At 40.9% G+C, this 22252-nt stretch overlaps 1 protein-coding gene and 1 long non-coding RNA gene across 3 annotated transcripts; one reads left to right on the top strand and one right to left on the bottom strand.

Moving 5' to 3' along the window:
- Positions 1 to 1074: 1074 nt before the first annotated feature.
- On the top strand, positions 1075 to 17192 carry LOC133270662 (uncharacterized). The gene is made up of 4 exons (XR_009743866.1): positions 1075 to 1198; positions 3034 to 3179; positions 3740 to 3889; positions 17091 to 17192. It is a non-coding gene; the product is annotated as an uncharacterized LOC133270662 (long non-coding RNA).
- SUMO1 (small ubiquitin like modifier 1) lies at positions 8005 to 18601 on the bottom strand. 2 transcript variants are annotated; one of them, XM_061456104.1, is made up of 5 exons: positions 18445 to 18601; positions 13180 to 13254; positions 11762 to 11839; positions 9854 to 9925; positions 8005 to 8882 (listed from the first exon to the last, which is right to left on the bottom strand). In XM_061456104.1, exons 1-5 carry the CDS (start codon positions 18454 to 18456, stop codon positions 8814 to 8816), a joined length of 306 nt encoding a protein of 101 aa, XP_061312088.1. In that variant the 5' UTR covers positions 18457 to 18601; the 3' UTR covers positions 8005 to 8813. The 2 variants fall into 2 exon arrangements, with proteins under 2 accessions (XP_061312088.1, XP_061312099.1); XM_061456115.1 differs by having other exon boundaries at positions 8005 to 8535.
- Between the last annotated feature and the right edge of the window lie 3651 nt (positions 18602 to 22252).

Raw genomic sequence — 22252 nt, 5'->3', positions numbered from 1 at the left:
CACAACCAGCCCGCTCTCTCAGATCCTCCCCAAGGGCATGTCTTCCACATGCTGGTTTCTCACCTCACATGAGGTGAAGTATCAACCTCCTCCTCAGGCCAGGCAGACTCAAAGGTGTCCTTCCTACCTACCATTAATTGGAGCTTCTGCTCAGGAAGTGCCAGCAGACATTGAGCCAGACAGGGAGCCCAGGCAGGCTCCCATACACACTGTCTGTACTTCACCTTTTCCAGTCCTTCTTTAAGGAGGCTTTCGCTCACATAGCAGATCCGCGGCTGTTCTCACCTGCGAGGCTTGCGAAGCCGCCATTCCCAGAGCGTCAACCTCCTAGAGCAGTCCCAGAGGAAACTTGGAGCAAGGAGCGCTCCCTGATGCCTTCCTTTAAAGGGACAGCACAGACCAAGGTAAAAAGGTCTGGCATTTAAGATGGGCCAGGCCGGAATCTTAAATCCCCGCAGTTCCTGGAAAACTTATTCCTCAGTTCTAGTTTAGAACTAGAGAACTACAGACCCATGTGTAGCCTCACCATTTCACCATAGTGATCCTCTAGCTGACCGATCAGCTACTAGGCTTTCAGGCTTTTTTAGACTTTACCTGTTTCCTCAAAGTGGTCACTTTTTGGGACTAGATGATAACCCCTGTGCCTGCCCCTTCATGTGTTACAATTTCAAAATACTGAGGAAAAACACAGGGAAAAATATGAAGCTGGCAGAGGTCTGTAGAATACAGCTTAGGTAGAAACATATTGGGACACTAAATACGAGGAAGTTAATTTAAGAATCATCAGATATCACAAAGGTGAATGCCTACTGGAAAAAAAAGTAGTAAAACATTTACTATATAGAGAAAACGGGCACTATTGGCCAAAGTGACAGGAAAAATCCCACATAAGTCAAATGTACCTTAATAAGCACATAAGGCATATCTCTTTCAAGAATTTAAAATCTCAGGTAAAAGCAGGTAAATCATCATACACAGAAAGTCAACTCTAAGTGCATTATTAATTATATTCTTGTTCAGATTCCTCCTGGAAAATGGCAAGAAGATAAATCTGCACAGGAAAAACTAAGAGCAGAAAAGGCAGAAGGGTGATGGCTACAAGAAGAAAGAACAAGAACAGAAATAAAGAGCAGCAGGAACAAATGGAAAAAGTGAAGGCAGATCTGGAAAAGGAACAAAGAAACACTGTGGAGATGTGGTTAGTGAGGATAATGTTTTCATTTTAGACAGGAACATTAGAATGGAATCATGACACAGAACTACTGTAATCCTTGGGTTGCTTTTTGTCAGCTACCCATATGCATCCAAACACATCAGTGTTCCAGCATGAAGAAACAGATGTAACACAAAGCATTTTCTGATATCATAGAAGACTAGTAACGCGTAAGAGTATGAAGGAGCCAGCAAACTGAACCAGTACCCTCAGGCAAATTCCAAACTAGAGGATAACATCACAGACCTTTTCATCTGAAACATATGCATACATAAAGTTCTATCTTTCAGCAGCATATTAGATTTTTCCTAACTTTAATGTTGCATGTATGTCTACTAATGTAACTTCTTTTTAAAACTTTCATCCATTTATCATTACTCTGAATTCTGAGACTGACCTAAAATTACAATTTCCAAGTTATTAATGAAAAATCAGTATTGACAATAAAGTCATTAAACAAATTCAGTTTTTCAACCAATTGCACTTAGCTTGTAGGCAGCTCATGCAGACAACATTCTGCTTTTTCCATACAGCACCAAAACCACTACTGATCATTTTCCCTGACAAAAACCTCAGCATAGTAACAACTACATAGTTATAAAGACACCTCATAGTGACATATGTTATTCCTTAATGATGTAAGATTTTCTACTGAAAAAAAAATGCAGTAAGAGCACTTTTGCTCTTTACCTCTGCTGACATAGCTTTAGGGGAAAAAATAACCACCACTAAATACTTCAGGCAAAGCTCTGGGAAACCCACCAGTATCAGAAACAAGCTCTGGTGTAATATAATTATTAAATTTCTATTCACCTTTTGAAATGTTTTGCTTACACAAAACAACACATTCTGACATTATTTCCTGGCTTTGCTTCTAAACTTTTTCATCAAGAACTGTATTTACTGGGAGGAACAGCGACCTCCTTCGGTGATTTAAGAGCTGCAGCCTACCTAGAAATGACTGAACAGTTTTTAGTTCAGTCATTTGTAGAAGTGGCATGCTTTAATCAGATGGTTGAAAGAAAGGATAAATCTGACTTACATATTTTTTGAGATTAGTGCCATGCCCTGCTTGATTTCAGGAAAAGCAAGTAGGCATTCAAGTCAAACTGCTGGGCTGGGAACCCTGAGTTATGGTTTGGAAATTATCTTAAACAGCACTTCATGGAGAAGAACTTTAGTTTGATTTTCTATAACTTCCAGTTCCCAAAATAAGGAGAATGTTCCTTTGCTTCATGAACCTCCTCGACTTTCTTTCATGTTCCTTACTCTCAGTGTGAACTCTCCAGCAAAAATAGCCCGTTTTGACCTCTATTCTGTTTACATCTAAACCTCAGCCAAGGCTTTCCACTGCCTCCTTGCTCGTTGTAGCCTGGGTTCTTATTCTGGGTTTGTGTTCTTGCTCCACAAAGACACATTCCGATTTTTTCTTCCAGCTCCTGTTCTCAGAACTTTCCTAGCTGACTCTGCTCTTCTCCATCCTCTGCCTCCACATCCCTGTTTCACGTAAACCACCTACCTGTATCCCATAGTCCTCCTGTCCTTCTCAAAAAACACACATGTAAAAATAATTCAGGTTTTCAACCCCTTACAGATGATGTGAAGGAAGGTAGTTGGGGGTTAGGTTTTTTTAATACTAACTTGCAGAACCAACCAGACACGTGAAGCAACACTAACCAGCACCGGTTCTCTCTTTAGTCTAATTTCTCCTTTCTTTGGTAATCTGCTTAGCTCTTTGGGCTAGAACCTGCTCTTCTTCTGGCAAGAATGTTCAGCAAACCCAAAGTTGCTATAGCAATTAATAATAATTTATGGTTTAGTTGACAGAAACTAGAACAAGAGTGGAGGCACCAGGAACAGGACGCAGCAGTCACAATTAGAGAAAGTGGCACAGGAATGCATTTGGCAGCAGCAGAGGAAAAGCTTCTGCAGTTCCAGAAGAGACAGCTAAAGGAACAAGGCGCAGGTAGTCTAAAGAAAGGCTAAAGCGTATTTTAGTTGCAGATAATTCATGTGAATGGATGATTTCTGGTAAAGACATAGACTTAGACTGTGTGTCTGCCTTGGAATTCCTGTGACATCAACTCCCAAACTTGTAGTACCTCAGTTGCTTCTCCTCTATGAAATAGATATGGTAACAGTCCCCTTTTCCGGAGACCCTGCGACCTGAAGAAATTCAACAGCCTAGCTGTGATGCAACTGTGCAAGATGCTAGCAATAACATCCATTTCTTGATGTTTTTGTTATGTACCTTTTCTGAAAACCCAAGTCCCAGTAGCTACACAGTAGGGGGGAGGAGGGAGAGAAGATATTGTACTCCTAACAAATAGTTGCACAAAAAGACTAAATGCCAAACAGATTTTTAAAACTCTAATTACAATTTAAGATAAATCATGCATTTGAGACAATACTTGTAACATCAGTATTATAACAGTATTTTCTTTCTATTGGTAATTGATGAAAAAAAACATTTCCTAAATAGGAAGTATGTGAGCAACTAATAGTTGTTGGTGATCTGTTTCTAAGAGGCAGAAAAACACAGAAAGAAGAACGCCTGGAGTATGAAAGAAGAAACCAGGAGAAGACAACATATGAGGCTGAGGAGCAAATAAAGAAAGAGGAAGATGCTGGACTAACTCTAGAGGAAGCCAAACAACAAGCACAGGTTTTAATCAGGTATGTAGCTATTAATCAGAGCGATGTTATTTTTTTCTCAGTAATAATACATGTTTAACACCCAGTGCCTGCCTATACAAAATACTCTGTAGTCAGGAGTTCTATCAGTGCAGTTAACATTGAAGAGTAGCACTGGTACCTCAGGAGTTAAGTTGCCTTCAGTTCAGACTCCAAGACATAATGCAGTTTTTCCGCTATTTAACCAGTTCTACAATGTTCCCCAAAATTCCATCAGCAATTCACATATATCTTATCTGTATTTTTTAATTACTTTAGTTTTTAACATCCCTTTACACTACAGAAAGAAGCCCAACTAGATTTCCCCACGTACTTGAAACTATGATTACTTTTACACAGTCCATCAGAACAGATTCCAGCATAGCATGCCTCCAGGACTCACTCCTACCAGCACCTCAGAATATAGAACCCAGGAGTCTGCATACCACATACCAAAACATTGCAAAGAGCATAGCAGACCTTCTTAAAGGAAGCCTAGATCAATTTGTGAGCCACAAAGCACTACCAGGGATAAGCAGATATGCAGTACCTACAGCTCAGCACTAGCAACTATCCTGCTTGCTGTTACGATAGAACGAACTGCCCCAAATGCATAAGCCAACATCCTCTTCCCCAGCCCATTCCAAACACTGCTTAAACCCAACTCCTGGGGGAAGTCCAGCCTCCCTGCCTCAGAAGGCACTATATACACTGTGGCAAAGTCAAAGAAACTAGGGGTGAACCAGTGATGAGACCACAGAGTGTGTAGGTTTCAAGTCAAAGCATCAGCTTCCTAAACCAAGGAGGAAGCCTGCCCTGTGTCTGCAATCTGCTTTAACAATGTTTACAGGCAAAGAACAGATCTAGAACAACCTCTGCAGTTCCAACTAGCACTACTAATAGAAGCTACCTGAGTAGAACACACTCAAGATGCTCTTCACCTACCATGGGTGCTTTCTTATTTTCAGCTGCTTGAAAAGCTAGGCCTGAAAACTACAAAAGAATAAATGAATGCCTGGAATAGGTCATTGCAGTGAACTCTTTTCATTGCAGCCTAACTCAAGATTCCAACCGGATTCAAGAGAAGAACAACATTCCTTTTCAAGCTATTCTCATTCAGAAAGCTGTTTTCCCCAGACTTCACCAGTAGTCTGTGTATACATCCTATGATCACAAGTAATAGCAAGCATTCATGTTTTATGAGCCAGTAGAAGTAAATCTGGACAGACCTAGAGGTGCCACAGTACAGATTTTTTGGTCTATTTTGTGCTGAGAGAAAATAATGCATCTATCAGTTTATAAGAGATATGAAGACCTCAGTGCCGACTTTCGGAAGAATTCTCCAAACCAAGAAATTGCAATAAATATACCACTGTTTAAGTAAAAGGCTAGATTTCAGATTCAACAATAAGACAACAACAGAGAAACTACAAGGAAATTTTCTTCCTTGCAAAGTAGGTTTATTTTCTGCTTCTCTAATGCTACCTTACATAAGAAAGTGTAACATTTGTAGATTCAGTTCATATGGCAGCTCCTGTAGAGTCTCCTGTGGTGAAATCAAATTTTGCAGTCTCTAAATTGAAGCTGAACTTCATTAAATTAAGTATACATTAAGTACTGATTCTAAAAGCAAAACCAAAACTGGTTTACACTACTTCAGACTTGCACAACTCCTACAGTACTCTCTATTGATTACTCTCAGAACTTGATTTTCTTATTTAAGAACATTTACCCAAATAGCAATTAATTCAGAAGTGCATACCAAAGATGTATAGGTCAGGACAGATATTTTTGCATTGTATTCTTAAGACTAGCTTCAATTTAAAAGTAGGAAAAGCTAAAAAGTAGCACACAGTTGTAGTGCTTCTGAAACAATACATGGGTAGTCAAAATTTGTGACAGACTGAGTTTTAGCATCATCTGACACCCTAACTGAAGTTCAAATCCTGCCAATTCACACATTTAATTTCAAAATCTTATTTAACTGATGACAATGTAGACATATTTATACTGAAAAGAATACAGAAATCCTTTAAACATAGCAGCTTTAAGAAAATCTGTTGAGACTGATAATTTTGTAAAGCACTTATCAATACAGCTTTTATATGCCACTGTACTGAATACTAAAAATACCAATTTCAAAATTAGAACCAAAATACTAGCTTCCACCGCATAACTGACTCAGTGAAGATGGTTTCATTCTCCGACCATTTTTCTTAAACACTTAAAACCAGCCATGAACAGCTGAGCTCCGTTCTTCCAATATGTAGGCAAGCATGTGAACAAACTGCAGGAGAAAAAGAATATTTTCCGCTTTTCTCCAACATATGAAGGCCAACCCCACTTGCAGGCATGCTTCAAAGCTAAGAGTGATTTAGAAATTCTATTCTTCTCAGGAAGAAATTCTTTAAAAAGTAGTAGTTCTTCCAGAGAAATGAAGAAAATTCAAGTCTGTCTAATCCTCGAGTTCAAAACTCAGGTTTGAATGTTCAACTTCCAAGAATGATATTCCTTAAGAAAGGTACTAGTGCACCTGTGTAGCACATGTATCTTCTCATTTTACATGAAGCTCTCAATAGTAATCTTTGAGGCAGAGTAGAGTTTTCCTGTTATTACTGTTCCATCAAGTTATAACAATGCAGACATTGCTGTAGACCAGCAGCTCCGTTGAGGCACTCGCTTCATGTCTGAGGCTTCACAAGTTTGAGAAAGAGGTCAGATCAGTTTGTCACTGGTACCTTATCCACCCTATAGAGAGATGCATTTTAGGACAAGGTTAAAGAATTCTTCGCCTTGAGCTTCAATCTCTGCAGGAAACCCTCCTCCATAGTCTCAAGAGAACCAAGTGCAGTGCTTCAACTAGAAAGCTAATATAAATGAGCATATTAAAACAGATTTAGAATAGGAAAGTGAATAGTAAGAAGCAAAGATGGTGCAGGAACTAGAGTACAAGCATCACACCCATGGGATCTGGACTCAGTTCTCAGCTCCACCTTCAGCTTCCAGAGTGACCCAAGTAAACTACCATCTCCGGAGCCTCAGATCCTAATTTGCTGAAGGGCAATAACGGGAATTTGTTTACCAAGAGCATTAGATAAATTAAAATTAGAAGATGAATTGATCGTAATCACAAGGCTGTTTTATTTCTGGTATTCTGAAGCAGATGTATTTACTATTCTAAAAGAATACTGGAAAAAAGGGCAAAGAAGCCATGTTGTTCTACATCCCAGTAGAATTCCCTCTTCCCCCTAAGAGCTGAATTACATCAAATACTTCAATAAAACCCCATATTCTGATATTTTGTAAACAAAAATTTTAATCTTTAAAAAAATTGCTTAGTGCAACTACGTGTACAAAAGTATTATTAAATCGGAAAGAGGACACAAACCACAAGCATGAAAGAAAATGCATTTCTAGCTTTACAGCAAAAGGTAATAATTCAAAATAATGCAATTTCTTCCAAGTATGCCAGCACTAAAATGCATCTTTAAATGAAGTTGGCATTCGTAGTGAACTTGGTTTACCAAGCCATACATGAATCCTATTTATCTGCAGAAAAGCTGAAGCAGGGGCAGTGCAGAAGTTTTCTCCTCACACTACTCTGCCCGCAACCTCCCATCTCAGCTTTCATAACCAGTAACATGCTCTCAAACTGACCATTTAGAACCTGCAACTAGCCAGAACATGAAAATCAACCCTCATGAGGCCTGATGAACTGTAACTCTTTCTTGTCATCCATCACAGACACAGAGAGATTAATGGTACCATGATCATATGAAATGCAAACATTAAAAACCATCTTCGTATTTCCTTCCAAGCTGCATTTTTAGTTTAACTTTTGTGCATAAAGTTCTACGCAGCTGTATGTGAATATTCTCTAACAAGAAAAACACACAGATTGTAGTCTCAAATAGTCACCTGCAAACCAAGCAGATCAAGTATTTCACTGGGGCAAGCAGAAAAAAGTTGTTGGGTTGTTAGTTGTTTTTTTTTAATGAGGTATATTTAAAGGGCACATTTTTTCCCTGGCTTCAGCATATAGTTACTGGAAAAGCATGCCCTAATTATAACTTCCTTTCATTTGGCTCATTTCCAAACACTTGAAAAGAAAATACAAGTTGTTTATAAAATTGTTTTTCTTGTTTATTTTAAATGAAGCTGGTACAGACAATGTCCATTCAAAACCCACGTCCCAGGCCAAAAGGTACAAACAAGAGTGTCAAAGTAACACCAGTTGTCTGCTGTGAACATTCCTGCACGAATACCTGCGTGTACTAATTGCTATATGAAGTTAAAATGCTTCTGGGCTCTTCTGGCAAGATTTAAGAATCGTTAGGGTTTTCAATTTTATGTCTTCAGCAAAGCCATCTCTGGAGCAAGGTACAGATGACAACAGTTCTAGCTTTTCCATTTCCGACTTGGTAATCTTCTTCATTGGGCCATCAGCACAATTTAAGCAAAATAGCTCTGAGTTATGGATACACAATTTCTCCACAGTTTAGTTCTCTGAAAAACTTCATCTCGCACTGAAAGTTATAGTCCAGGAGTGAAACAGTCACACATCAAAACTTCAGGGCAGATATGGAAGTCGTTAAGAACACTTGCCCACCTGGCAGATCTTACAGCCTTCGTGCCTGAAATGCACGAACCTAGTGAACATACAAATGCATGTGTGTACATGTATTTCTAAAGGGGAGGGCAGAAGGGAAGAGGGGAGCAAGGCTGCAGCTGGATCACAGAAGTTCAGCACAATGAAAACAGAAACAATAGTGTATAATGAGCACGAGAATTCAAAATACCAGACGCCTGAAAATAAACTCCCAGAGATGGGGTGCCAGTTTCAATTCAGTGTTGAACACCACATTACAAAAGAACTATTATTTAAAAATAAAAAAGGATTAAGGGGGGAGAAAACAAACAGAAGGATCTAAATTGTTGAGTGACCCCCCGTCTGTTCCTGATAAACTTCAATCACATCTTCCTCCTCCATCCCCAGCTGCAAGAACAGAAAAAAACAGCATATAATTGTTATAAATCTTGTGTACTGAATTCAGAGCAGGTCCTAGACAAGTTATACAATGGTTTGTTCCTCTGTCCCCTCATAATTCATCAAAGAGGTGAAAAAAATTTTAGTCGCCATCTCACTAGCCAACACTCATGATTTTAGTCCTTTTCCTTCAGCGTTATACATATCAGTCAAAGAAAACCCCTCATCATGAAGTCAAAATCCACTTGTGGAACAGTACACATCAGCCTGGAAGTGGCTAGCTTTACCTTTCCCTAAACCCCTTTTTCTCAGGCAACAGATGCACAGGAACATAACCATCATCACAGTGAATGCATGAGCTGTATAGCCACGTGAATTATATATAGCACACCACTAGCTCAACAAAACAGCAAAGACCTACAGTTTGCAACTCAAAACCTGGTTATGACTTCTCTCTTGAAGAGGGTAACTTGTTCAATTTCAAGGTACACAAGTTTGATTTTTTCAGAAGGTCATTATTATAAGTGTTTCTTCCTGCTTTGTCATAACAATTGGTGACATGCACTAGGGAGCAGAAGTAATTAGTTTTCTGTTTATTTACACTTTGACCTAATAAATGTGAATTAAATACATATTTATTCCAAAGTCACACTGAAGTTCCAGCTCAACAACTGGGAAATTCCCGTAACTTTTTTTTACTTTCTCTCTGATAAGCAGTGACTATACCCCCCCCTTTCTGAGACAAGATTACACATGAAGGTCCAACCAATCTTTCTCAACTGCATACTGGCCTTATTAAAGATCCTAGGTTAGACAAATATAGTCAGAGTATATTTGACTAAATACAGTCAACGAAGTTGGCTATATTTAAAGAAACGCTTTAATTCTGGTTAACAGTCTAGCAGAACATAGCAACTAACCAGTATGGTATTTAGTTTCTCCAGGGAATTATGTAGCACTTATTCTAGAAAGAAACTCACCTCCTTGGGGGTATGATTATCAGTAATTCTCTGACCCTCGAAAAGGAACCTGAGTGAATTCATTGGAACACCCTAAAAAAAGGAACAGATGTACAAGAAAAAAAACACACAAAACTTACTGAAACTTGTATGGATTTACGAGAAAAACATTTTTAATAGAAGCAACACATGTGAAAGTCAAAAAAAAAAGAGAAAGTGTTAGTTCCTGTTACACAGAGAGCTCAGCTATTCTGTTGCAACCATATAAATTACAAAGTGACTCAAGGAGCATGATAGTGCTAAAATACATGTTTATTCCAAAGTCTCACTGGAGTTCTATCTCAACAACTTGGAATTTTACTTAGCTTCCCCCCACCATCTTTGTTTATTTATAATTACTGACTACACCCTCCCTTCCAAGACATCACACATGAAGGCCCAGTCTTTTCTGAACTGCACATCAGCCTTATTAAAGATGCTAAGACAAGAGGAGGAACATGATGTTTACTTCATGAACTCCTATCCTTGCATTCCCAATCTTTTATCACTACAGGAAGGAATAGAAACCTCTGCCATTATCAGTTCTGTAAAAGCTCTACACTGGGGACAAGAAAGAGCAGAGCTGAGGGACAGAAAAAGAAATAAGACTGAAACAAGGAGAAAGGAGCATCCCAGCCGTAAATCAACTTGCCACGTGTCTGTGGTACAACGTGCCTGTGTTATGGCACAATATCATACCTCATCTCAATAGATGAGGCAAACACATCATCTTTTTCTTCTCTTTCAGGTTGTGAGCAAAACAAATGCAAGTGGAATATGACCAGTCTTGTGCATCAATTAGATCTCAGAAGCACTAGGCAGAAAAACTCACAGGAAAGAACAGCTCTTCACACTGTTTCAACAATCCCCTCTGGCCATGTTCGTGGTTCCTTTACCAGAGAAAGGCTACTTGACACCAAAAACCATACTGACTACTCTTGAAGGAAATCACAGACTCTCCAGAACTCAGCCCAGAGACAGATACACCTGTGCTCATTCAAATAATTATTTCTTCCTTAAAAAGGAATTCCACACATACGCATATTCATCAGTCAGTGAGACCGCTGCATTCATTATTTCCAAGAACGTACTTCAAGTTTTCAAGTTAATCACAATTTCAATCATTTAGATTCGGCTACAAAGATACTTGATGTTTAATCCTTTCTTTCCTCCTATTTCAAGAGCACAGGATAAATAACCCAGTCTACAAAAAACTTCAACTGAAAAGTTCAACTTGTCTTAAGGCATTAAGAAAACTCCCAGAATATTAGTTTTTAAGCCACACAAGGCATCTATCCCCAAAGCTGGAGGTAAACTAGGCCAGGGCTCCTGGAAATAGCAGCAGTGAATCCACAGTATCTCCACTGAATCTGGAGATCTAATTTTGCTCCATAACAGTAGTTATTATTCACCTACATTCACAATTAATGTTGCAGATTTCTTTAACTTCAGGCATAACAGCTAGTGTTAATCAATTACCGTATCAATGGCTGTAACAATGCCTAAAGCAGCTCTCATCCTGAACTGCAGTATTCTACAGCTTTAGGGGAATTTCACAAGGAGATGGGAGATTTTACAGGAAATATAAATGCATGCCCAGGCATTTTAAAATGTAACTTCTGCATCTTCTGAGCAGCCACCACATGTTTTTGAACAGTTACTACAAAATTCACAACTTATCTTAAATAGAAATACCTTTACTTGTCAGAAGAAATGAGGAGACCCATTGTATTTGTACTGTCAGATACCTGTTTGTTTTTTTTCTGGTAACTAGACAATACCTTAACTGCCTCAACAAATGTCTTTACTTGAAAGAACAGTGAGAAAAGTAAAGCTAAAGTGCTTGGCTTTTAAATTCTCTTTTAAAGACAGTGGCATTGTTTCACAAACCTGTCTTTGACAGTATGATTCTTTGAGTTTCTTGAGGTGTGTTGTCATTTTCACCTTGAAGTGAATTTCACTGCTGTCCTAAGAACAGGAAAGAAAAAAGTTACTCTCTTTGTAGTAATTGCTTATTTTATCGATGCTGATTTTAAGACTTCCATTAAGAAAAACTTATGTAAAATTAACACAAAATGCAGCTTAACTATCATCATGTATACCTCGGTACATCATAACATGAACCTCCAGGATGATTTATCAGTCACTAAATTCACCATACACTTCCACAGAAAGCTCCATTTAAAAGCAGATGGCATAGTATAGCCTTAGGCTCACTGTGGAGGTTTCTGATTTACAAGTACAAAAAAAAACATTTATGGTTCAGTCTGTGCTTCCATATTTACCCAGCTGATGTACTTATGAAACACAAACATACATATGCAGGGGACTTCTGCTTGAAGATTCCAAAATAGACAAGTTAAAGCTTGCACTTCAAAATACATACATACAAAACCTCAATTAAAATACTTCAATTAAAGTAATTATCTAAAAGTTAGGATGGAGGCAGACTTGGCAACACATCATTAACCTAAGGAGAAATCTCAGGTCTCATTCTATAGTCCTTCCTGCCAGCTATAAGATACGAATAACTACAACTATGAAAATGGCTACAGATAAAACACTCTCTGAAAGACATTGTGCAAAAAGCATGTGGGTCACATTCAGCTTTTGAATGTGTTCTCGTCATTGCTGATTAAAGCAGCAACAGGTAAGCTAGTCTGAGTGAGTCCTACTTGAAGTCATCTGTCTCCAGGAAAAACAGCACAGCAATCATGCTAATACCCCAATAAACAATACTGAGTTAAGCCATATGAGCTATAAGCGTTCTTTGCACAGAAGGACTTCTGTCCAAGAAGAATCTCAGCATTCACATTCCAACACAACATGAATTCAGATCTATAATCCATCATTATCATCTGCCAACAAAGAGAATCCCCTTCCTATCCCTGTCCAAGAAAGTTGACCTCCTGCTTAGCATACTCCATGAACTCTGAAGACCTCAACTGATCAATTTTGCAACATGTTTCATTCATACCCTTAGATAAATTAATCCCTCAATGTATCAGGTCCCCTTGTTATAAGACTGGGATCAGACTGACCAAATCCTGAGTCATAAGGATAAATTACTCAAGCCTTGAGAAGACAAAACATCACAAATCCAAACAAACAAAACAACAAAAAACCCCACAAAACAACCAGACTATCACAGAGAGTATACTAACACACCTTACTGGCAATTGATCAGTAGTTTATGGCAGTGGAGGATCCACAATGAACTGAAAATACCAACTTTCATTTGCTCATTTCTACAATACAAAAACTCATACCTCCAACAAATGTCAACAAGTAATTATGTAAAAACTCACCTGCCCAATGACTTTGAGTTTAATGTATTCCCCTTCTTTCTTATCTCCCAAGTCCTCAGCTGAAGGTTTTGCTTCCTGAAGGAAAAACATTAAAGAAAAACAGTTCAACACTCTGTTATTTTCACAGGACAGCATGACGGCTGTCATCCTCTTTATTACTCAGACTACGGAAGGCATCTTCTTTCTTTCTTTCTCTGTGTGAAAATAATAGCATCATAGTATTATGAAAAGGCTACCTGTCTGTGAAGTTTGTTTAATGACAGAAGAGAAACACTGTGAAGAACATAAGAGATGCAAAAATGATAAGCATAGTCTTATACCACTAACTCCTAATCAACAAGCAGACTGCAAAAAAGAAACACAGGAAGTGTACTAAGGTCAGATATTTGACAGATAAAAGAACACCACAAGGAGAGTAAGCATTTGTGACACCCTGTCAGCATAAAAAGAGTGAACCAATCAAACATTTTTCAGTCTATTGCACCAACAGCAGCCACTACTTTCAAAAGGATGGTCTGTCACCATCTTTTCTATGGCAACACAACATTAAGTAACAGCTTCCTTCCAGCATGTTTGTTTTAAGTACACAATTCTTTAAAGTTGCAGTTCTAAGAACTATAGTGTTTTGATATCTTTTCAGGATAAAAAAATTAATTGTACAGACTACAGACAAGTTTGATTCACTTGCTTCATTGAGCACTACAGCCCAGCAAAATGGTTTAAACATTTGTTCTGCAAGACATGAATCAAGGACATCAAAGTTTTTGTGTCAGCTGCTGATAGATAAGTGAGAGATCAGGCACTACTAACCCCATCCCTTGCCTGTCACTACATATTCTGGATCAGGCCTCAATTATGTTCCACTGCAGCACAAAGGAATTTTACACAGACACTGCCTCAGGTCCAGATGGTGCTCGATGAAATCTTGTGAAGTAATCAGAAACAAGGATACCCTGCTGATCATGCTTCAAATCTTCCTGTATATCTTCCTGCTTAACACAGTAGACAAAACAAGCAAAACACATGTAAGTTTACCCAGCCCTAAAGGGGCCATTTGCCGAGTATACAGAAATATCCTTTGGTTGAACTTTAGGATCAAGCACCAAAACCACATACTAGCCTTCTGTATTAAGTCCATCCATATATGTCTCTATCTCTGTATTAAAATGGCAGGCAGGTCTTTTCAAGATTCCCTTTCCCCCTTAAACGTGCACAACTCCTTCGAATGTTAAAAAAAGTTCAGGGAATGGCAGGGAGCAAAGCCTGCAAACACCTTCCTTATCTGTATCAGTATCCATCTGAAGAAAAGAAGGAGAGAGGAGCCTGCTATTTGTATCAGTTTGACTCGATGCCTCAAGCCGGATCCATTCAGTTTCTTCAATGACAAAAAAGCTGACCCAGAGGCTCTATATGGATAACCCTGGTTTCAATACTACTGTTTTTTTTTTTTTTTTAAATACCTACCTGGCACAACGTGGACTACTGGAACCGATTCATCACACTCTAAGCTCAAATCCAACAACTGACCTCAAGCTTTCAAGAAACCAAACACTCTCAGGTCTCCAAGCAAGTCATGTGAAGTGTGAAAGGAGTCTTCCACAGCACAGCAGCTATGCTCCCCACCAAAGTTTTCCCTTTCTCACATATCTAAACTCTAACCTCCTGGGCTTATTTGCAGGAATAAAATATATAGTAGTTTCCACTCCTGACTAAAAAGAGAAACAAAACCAAGAATCTGCAACTTTTTCTTATATCTTGCACAAACAGCAGTTTTAATTTTTATATGCAGGACTGGCAGCCCCTAGGAACTGGGGAGATTCAAATATCTATAGATCTGAAGTCTGTAACTTCAAAACTATCTCCTGCTTTGCTATCACTGAAAGAACTTGTAAGAACATCCTGTCCCTTTACATGACATTTCAGATCAGTCACTGTCTTAGTTTACTTTGTATAAAAACCAAGTTGCGTAACAACATTATCTCATGAGTAGAGGCATTTGTAGCAGTTGATAGAGTTCTGTGCATTGTAACAGATCTACCTACTGAGCTTTCCAAAATAAATCATCTTGTACAAGGTATTACAAATCATCATAGCTACTATGACAGCGCCTCTGGCCAGCATGAGTGGAAAGCAATGACTCATAAGGCTTTGATTCCTACCCGCAGGGAAGGAGGGCTCTAGTACTAAACATGCATAGGGGAAGGAGCAAACAGTAGAAAAAAAGCAAAGGGATCTGGAGTTTTGAAACGTAACACCATAAAGATGCTTGTTTAAAGCCCCAGCAACCTCTCACCCATGAAATAGGGGCAAACAGAGCTGTAATTTAAAGAGAAGTAAGATCAAATCAATGTTGACAATCCCAATAACTGAAACTTAAAAAAAAAAAAGCCAAAATATTTGAAATTGGAACACAACAAGACTCAGCAAGTCTGAAACAGCTCCCTGCATTTTGTCAGCGAGCTGTACTGCGCCATTCAATGCCAAATGGTAAAGCCAGCACAAAACCACTTAAGAACAAAGAAAGCAAGGAGATTGCAGAGTTACTAAACTACAAGCATTCACTAACAAAATCCTGGATCAGCAATCTGCAAGCAAAGCCTCCAGACTGACATGCACTGTGAGGAGAACTGGTGAAAAAAAAACTGTTTAGGGTATCACATGAAACAGTATATAAGAAAAAGGACTATCACACAAACAGAACACGAACAGCACAGCACCCCAAGTTCTAACTTTTCATTAGATGCTTTAAGTTTTAAAGGCTCCATATTCCACAGTTTTCCTAAATAGCACAAAATGAGGCTCCTAGTACTCTCACATTTATATATCAACATTAAATTCATGACCCTAAAAAAGCACATCTTGGATGAAACACACTGGTATTGCTATTGCAACTAATGAAGCCACAAAACAAATACTGTAAGGTAGTATATTGCAAATTTCCTCCTCCAAATTTCTGAAGTGCTCAAACTATAACTTCCAGACCTGAAAAAACCCTACCCTGTACTCAGCACACTTTAGATAAGCTTTAAAAAAAATAAACAACAAAACCAAAATTACTAGAGGAACAGGACTGCAACACACTTAACACAGTAAATAGTTACATTTGTTAAAGGAGTGGAAAAGTGCATACAAACTACAGCACTGTTTATTAGTAGTACATTGACAGATAAAAACACCATCATCTACATTCAATTAAATCAAAACCAGCTAGAGACCCTTGAAAGGAGGGGAAAAACTATTCTTTTTATTGCTGGTAAGATCCCATCAAGAACACAGGTATTTTCTTTTTATTTAAGTCTGCTGATCTTTCAAGTATTTTTCCTTATCATAAAAGTTAATTTCCTATCAGAAACCAGGCAACTAAATCAAGCACGCTTCCTTATTTATACTGAAAAGACAAACCAAAAATTGTCATAACTGGTGACAAATTATGTCCTCTTATTGCAGGGCCAAAAAGACACCCCTGTGAGCATTCCATAATTTTTGGTAATCAAATTATTCCCATAGGATTGATGAACAGAGGAATGAGATTTACAGTGCTACGTTACCCTACACTATGCTATTACTTGAGCACCTGTTTAGCTGTTGTACAGTCCCCCAGAAGTGAATGACATAACAACATTTAGTTTCTCTATTAGAAAAGTAAAGATATCAGGGTCCTTATTAAAATCCCTTGAAGATCTGTATCCAAAAGGTTATCACATACACTGTATTTCACATTCTTCAAGCAGTCCCAAAGAACAAGTATCTATGTATGTGTTTTGAACTTGCCTGGAGAAGGAATTACCTAATGGAAGCTGCTATGTGTTAAAACATGCCTTAGTTCACAAATGCAGACAGCTACAGAGCGGGTCACATGAAGATCAGTCTATAAAATCTAGTACAGAATTTGCTTTCTTTTTTTTATGCAGCTACTTTCACAGATTTTACTAACTGGAAACGTGTCCTAATGGGTGCAGGCAGCAGCTGTGCTCCTCACTGCACTCTCACAGGCAGACACAGGCAGCAGCACCATCCTCACCAGCTGCATTGTGCTTGAAAGCTGGGGGCGGGGAGAAAGACCACCAGCATATACAGCAATGGTTGCTATTCACCGGTCATAATGTATCACGGCTATTCCTCAAAGCAGACACTACGTACTAATCTTAGCCTTGTCTCTTCATACGTTTCATTTCCTGGCTGGCAACGGTACTATTCCTGACTTCACAGCACTACAAGAAAGATTTGTAGATACTGACATTTTTTCCAAAGTCAAACCGTCATTACAAAGTTAGAAAACACTGCCACATGAAGGCAATATAAAAATAAAGCAAAACAGAACACAAATTAAAAACGCAGTGATGTTTTCATTTCCCACCAGCAGGTCACATAGCCTACGGCAACAGTTGTAAGCAAACGACTGTACGCATGCCATGCCAAACAAGCCAGGAACTTGAAGTACAAGGAACTATTTAAGTCCCTGTTGAGAAGTCAGAATTGACAGAAACACAATGATATACAAGGACTGAAGGCAGGACAGTCTTGGTGAAGGGCAGCGCGTTTAATCTAGGGAAGCAACGCTCAGCTAAGAACGTCTGGGTTTTCCTCCCCTCCTTTTGCATTCCTAGGGCAAACAGAGGACCTGGAGGTCTCGCTTAACCCGCACAAAGCCTGCTCCGGGGCAAGAGCATCCAATCACGAAGCTGGGGAATGGAAAACGAAAGGAAACAAATGTTGTGCAACACAGCTCACCCCTCGCTGCACTCCCAGGTTTCCAGGGTCGGGACTGCCCCGGCGGCAATCCCGGCCCGGAACCCTGTGAAGCTGGCCGCACTCCGGCCGGCCGCCAGCCCCGGCCCCGAGTATCCCCCTCTTGGAGCCCGCCCCCGCGTATCCTCGTCTTGGAGTCCACCCCGTGCTCCTCGCTAAGCACCCTGAACGAAGAGAAAAGGGGGACTAAAGCAAAGGGGAGGAGGGGTGGCGGGTTGCAGGCAGAGTTTGGCCGAGGCCGAACATCGGCACCCCCCTACACACACAGTCCCCGAGGGCTACATTCCTCCCGGCGCTCCCCGGGCGGCCGCGGCTCCGCTCGCCCCAGGGCGTCCTTCACACAGCGCGGGGCCAGCCCGGGGCTGCTCCGCTAGAGCTGGGGAAGGTGAGTGGGGGAGCGCAGGCAGCTCCTCCCGCACCCCCGAATCTGCGGGGCCTGTCGCCGCCGCGCCACCTCCCAGCGTCCAGCAGCAGCTACCCCGACGATCGGTCGGCCGGGGCCAGCGGCACTCGTACCTGGTCCGACATGGCTCGGCCCCGTTACGTGCTGCAGGCTCGGCTGGGCCACGGCAAACGCTCGGCTTCTTTCTCTGCCCGCAGCGCAAACACAGGCCGCGGCGCGGGCGGGATTTCCGGTGAGCCTGAGCTCATTTCCCTTCCTGTGCGGCTCGGCTCGACCGCTCCGCCCAGCAGAGCTAGACCGGCTTCCCCTCGCGGAGCCTCCACATCGGGGTACGGGGGTGCCCTTTCCCCGGGCAGAGGTGAGGAGACGCAGCTGGAGGCCCGGCGCCCAAGCCCGGCGCCTGCGAGTGCAGGCGCCTAGCAAGGGCCCGGCCGCGGAAATGCACCGAATGGCCTGCCCCAAATTGAAGAAGATAGTTTTTGTTTGTAAGACCCGCTAGTTACAGCCGGTCGAACTACTGGAAATATGCGTCTGCACGGCCGTTCTGGCCTGCCTCGGAGAAGCCCAGTCACATAAGCTTCGTGACGAAAGCAGAGAGCAGAGCTGCAGCAAAAGTCACTGTCATTACACCTGCCCGTAATGGCTCGCTAAGGGTTTTTACTAAAGAATACATTTAACAACAAACCTCACTTTTCTGTTTATACACGGGTTTGTTTTTTTCTTATCACTGCAACGATGCAAACAGTAGGAGCCACATGGTATTAAGCAAATATACATGGAGGCAGTTGCACAAACCTCTAACGATACGCCAGTACTAAAGTAGGTCCTACTTTAATTGGTGCAGCACAGCTAGGTAGAGATGTCCAGGTTAAACCACAACAAAAGGTTTGCACAAGAAGCGACATCTACACCTTAAAAAGGTTACATTTAGACCTAAAGCTGTTTGGATTGCAGTGTGTATCACCCCTCTGCTACAGCTACAACTCCTGCATGGCATCACTGCTGGAGTAAGTACATGCTTTAAGTGGCTCAGAAACAGAAAAGCACTCATGAGAATAATACAATAACAATATTACAATAAAAATAAATGGATTAACAGAAGCTAGCCCCACTGAAAGAGGAGATTCTTACCTGGATGCTACCAGATAAGTTTTTTACCTTACATGCTACCTTTGGGGAAAGGAAAGAAACCTCTCTAAGAAGAGCACATCCACCTCTGCTGAGCCTCTAACAGGAGGTGCTATGCTCCTTTGCAACAACACCTAACACCAAAGCAGCTGAGTTCTCTGCCTGTATTGCTGCATTTCACTAGCTGAATGGTGTGTGTCAAACACAGTTACCCGAAGGGATGCACAGTGAAACTGCACAGTACCTAAAGTCATAGGAATCAGTTTTAATCACAACTGTTAATTCAGAATTAACAAGGGGAAAAAAAAAAAAAGCAACAAAACTTGAAGAGAATCAAAACAGATGCTATTCAGAGCTGCAGAATATTAAGACCATCTTTCTCAGGCAAGTCTTAGGAGGTAGGAAAGCCAAATATCTTCATACCATGCTAAGTTCACAATAACAGCTCATTATGAGCAAATAACACTACACAAAGCACCAAAATAAGCCATTCAAATGTTATGCAGCAATACATGATGCTAAAGAACAGAAAGCAACAAATACTCTGTCTTAACCATCACAAAAGAAAGCAGTTTTAAGAACAGAGAGTAGCCCTATAGCAATAACCCTGAAGTATCAGACTCTGGCACAAAATCCTAGTGTAATTCTTTGTTTTACCAATTTTTGTAAGCTGACACATAAATTGGAATGCACTTACCTATGCCTGTACATCTGCATACACACCAAATAACAGTATCACCACCTCTCTTTACTCCTTTCTTAAGCTACTAGTTGTGGACGCATTACTTTTTCAAGATACAAGCTAAATTTGTACATTTGTACAGTATCTACAAAGCTGGGTTCCATCCACCCCACAAAAACTATGGGGGGGTACATCAAAAAAACTCCCACTTCTTGTCTTTGACAACCCAAACCTCAACACACAGCATACTTAAAATCTAAAACACAATAAAAATAATGCTCTTTCAACAAGACTAAACATACCTTTCACATGCTTTTTTTGCCCAAAGCCACCCTTGCTGCTGCAGTCACCATCAAGACTACTTGCCCTAATCTTAATTCTAAGGTGCTTCTCTGATTTCCTCATTTGCAACTAATCTCAGGGACCTGAAGCCAATTAAGTTCACCTCTGCTCCTTCAAATTGCAGCTAGCTGCATATGTGGTTTAGGAGCCAAGAACTGTTAGTAGTTTTCTCAAAACTACTGCCTTGTGTAGTCTGTGCAAAACCTCTCCAGACCATCAAAACCAAATTTCTTATATAACTGAATTTTAAGAACAATTTACAATCTCATAATCTATGCGTATTAGCTTGAGACCACATAGTGCTGGCAAACATGATTGCTACAGTGTTCTAAGTCAGACAGTAACTAAGATTAAAATTTGCTCCTCACAGTAGCCTCCTTAAGACAGCAGAACCAATACTTTAAAGCAAAGGGGAACCTGGAAGTTCTCTTTCTAGTTGAACATCATTTATTAGGCAATGTTACTGGTTTTAGAACTTAAAAAGATTATCTAAAGATAATCTTTATAATAAAGATAAATAATAATAAAAGTTAAAGAACTTAAAAACATTATCTAAAGCACCAAAGTCTTTCCCTTTAAAAAAAAAAAAAACTTAAGAAATGATGTGAATGCCCAAATTTCTCTGACTATTGGCTTATTCCTTTCATGAGAAGCAGGAGAGGAAATGAAGGCGTGCTGACTCATACAGATGGAGGCATAAAATGCAGTAATGAATGTCTGATACAAATCTAGCCCAAGCATTGCTTGGACCCTCTCAATGCAGGCAGGAAAAACTCTTTATTTTCAGCGCACGTAACCTTCAATGTGAGGTGGGAAGTTATAATGCCAAAGGCTTTTCACCTGTACCCTGCTGGCATACAGCTTTTTCAGCTATTTAGTAGGGCCCATATCCAGGCGCAGAAGTGGGTCAGAGGCAGCAGCACACCAGTAGGTGGCACAAATGGATGGCTTTGGACACCCCTGGCTTCTACCTCCCCCACACAGTAATGTCTCTGTCCTGGGGACACTGCAGCACAGTGGGGAAATAAGTAAGCTTTAAAACTCCTTATTTAAATACATGCAACTTGGCACTTCTCTTAAAGAAGCAAGGCTTTTAAATGCACACAACTGTATTTACACGCAATGAATTCTTCATGGAAAAAAGTTGTATCTGTATAAAGAACTGCAGACAAGGCCTTGGGAACAAGCCTGAAGGCCGAGAGCAGAGCAGGCAAAAGGGGATCTTCCGGTTCGTGGAGAGGGACGGGAGTGCCGGCTGAACCCCGGCACTGCAGTGGGCTGGATGCAGCGCCCCAGCGCAGCTTGGGACCACCAGCCCAAGCCTGCTACAGGATTCACTCGGGAAATCCAATCTACCGCTATAGGCACCCGAGCCCTAGGTCACAGGCCCTTTTCTACCCCAGCCGCCATCCCTGCCAGCGGCTACTGAACCGGCAATGCCCGACAGGCGCCGGATAGGGCCGGCTGCTGCTGAGGAAGCAGGAACTGATGAACGCCTGGGGGAGGTACACTCAGTACCCAGCGGCCAGGCAGGCACCTCACAGGGGCAGGCACCTCACTGGGGCAGGCTAACCCAGAGCCCCCACACACCGGACAGCCTCCCGAACGCTTACAGGGAGGCTTATTTGCATGAGGAGACTCGCACCTTCACTAACGACGCTTAACGGCCACAGCACGGGCCCTGGGCGGGCGCTAACGCCACTGTAACAGCCGCACCACAAGCCCCACGCCATCCAGCCACGTGGCTCGCGAGAGGGCGCGGCGAAGGC

The sequence above is a fragment of the Pezoporus flaviventris genome, unplaced genomic scaffold (genome assembly GCF_033815535.1).
Source record: "Pezoporus flaviventris isolate CSIRO_AGI_PZ_B2104156 unplaced genomic scaffold, CSIRO_AGI_Pfla_v1 ptg000001l, whole genome shotgun sequence".
Lineage (NCBI taxonomy): Eukaryota > Metazoa > Chordata > Aves > Psittaciformes > Psittacidae > Pezoporus > Pezoporus flaviventris.
Note: the sequence above shows the minus strand (reverse complement) of the source record. Positions and strands in the feature narration are given on the sequence as shown.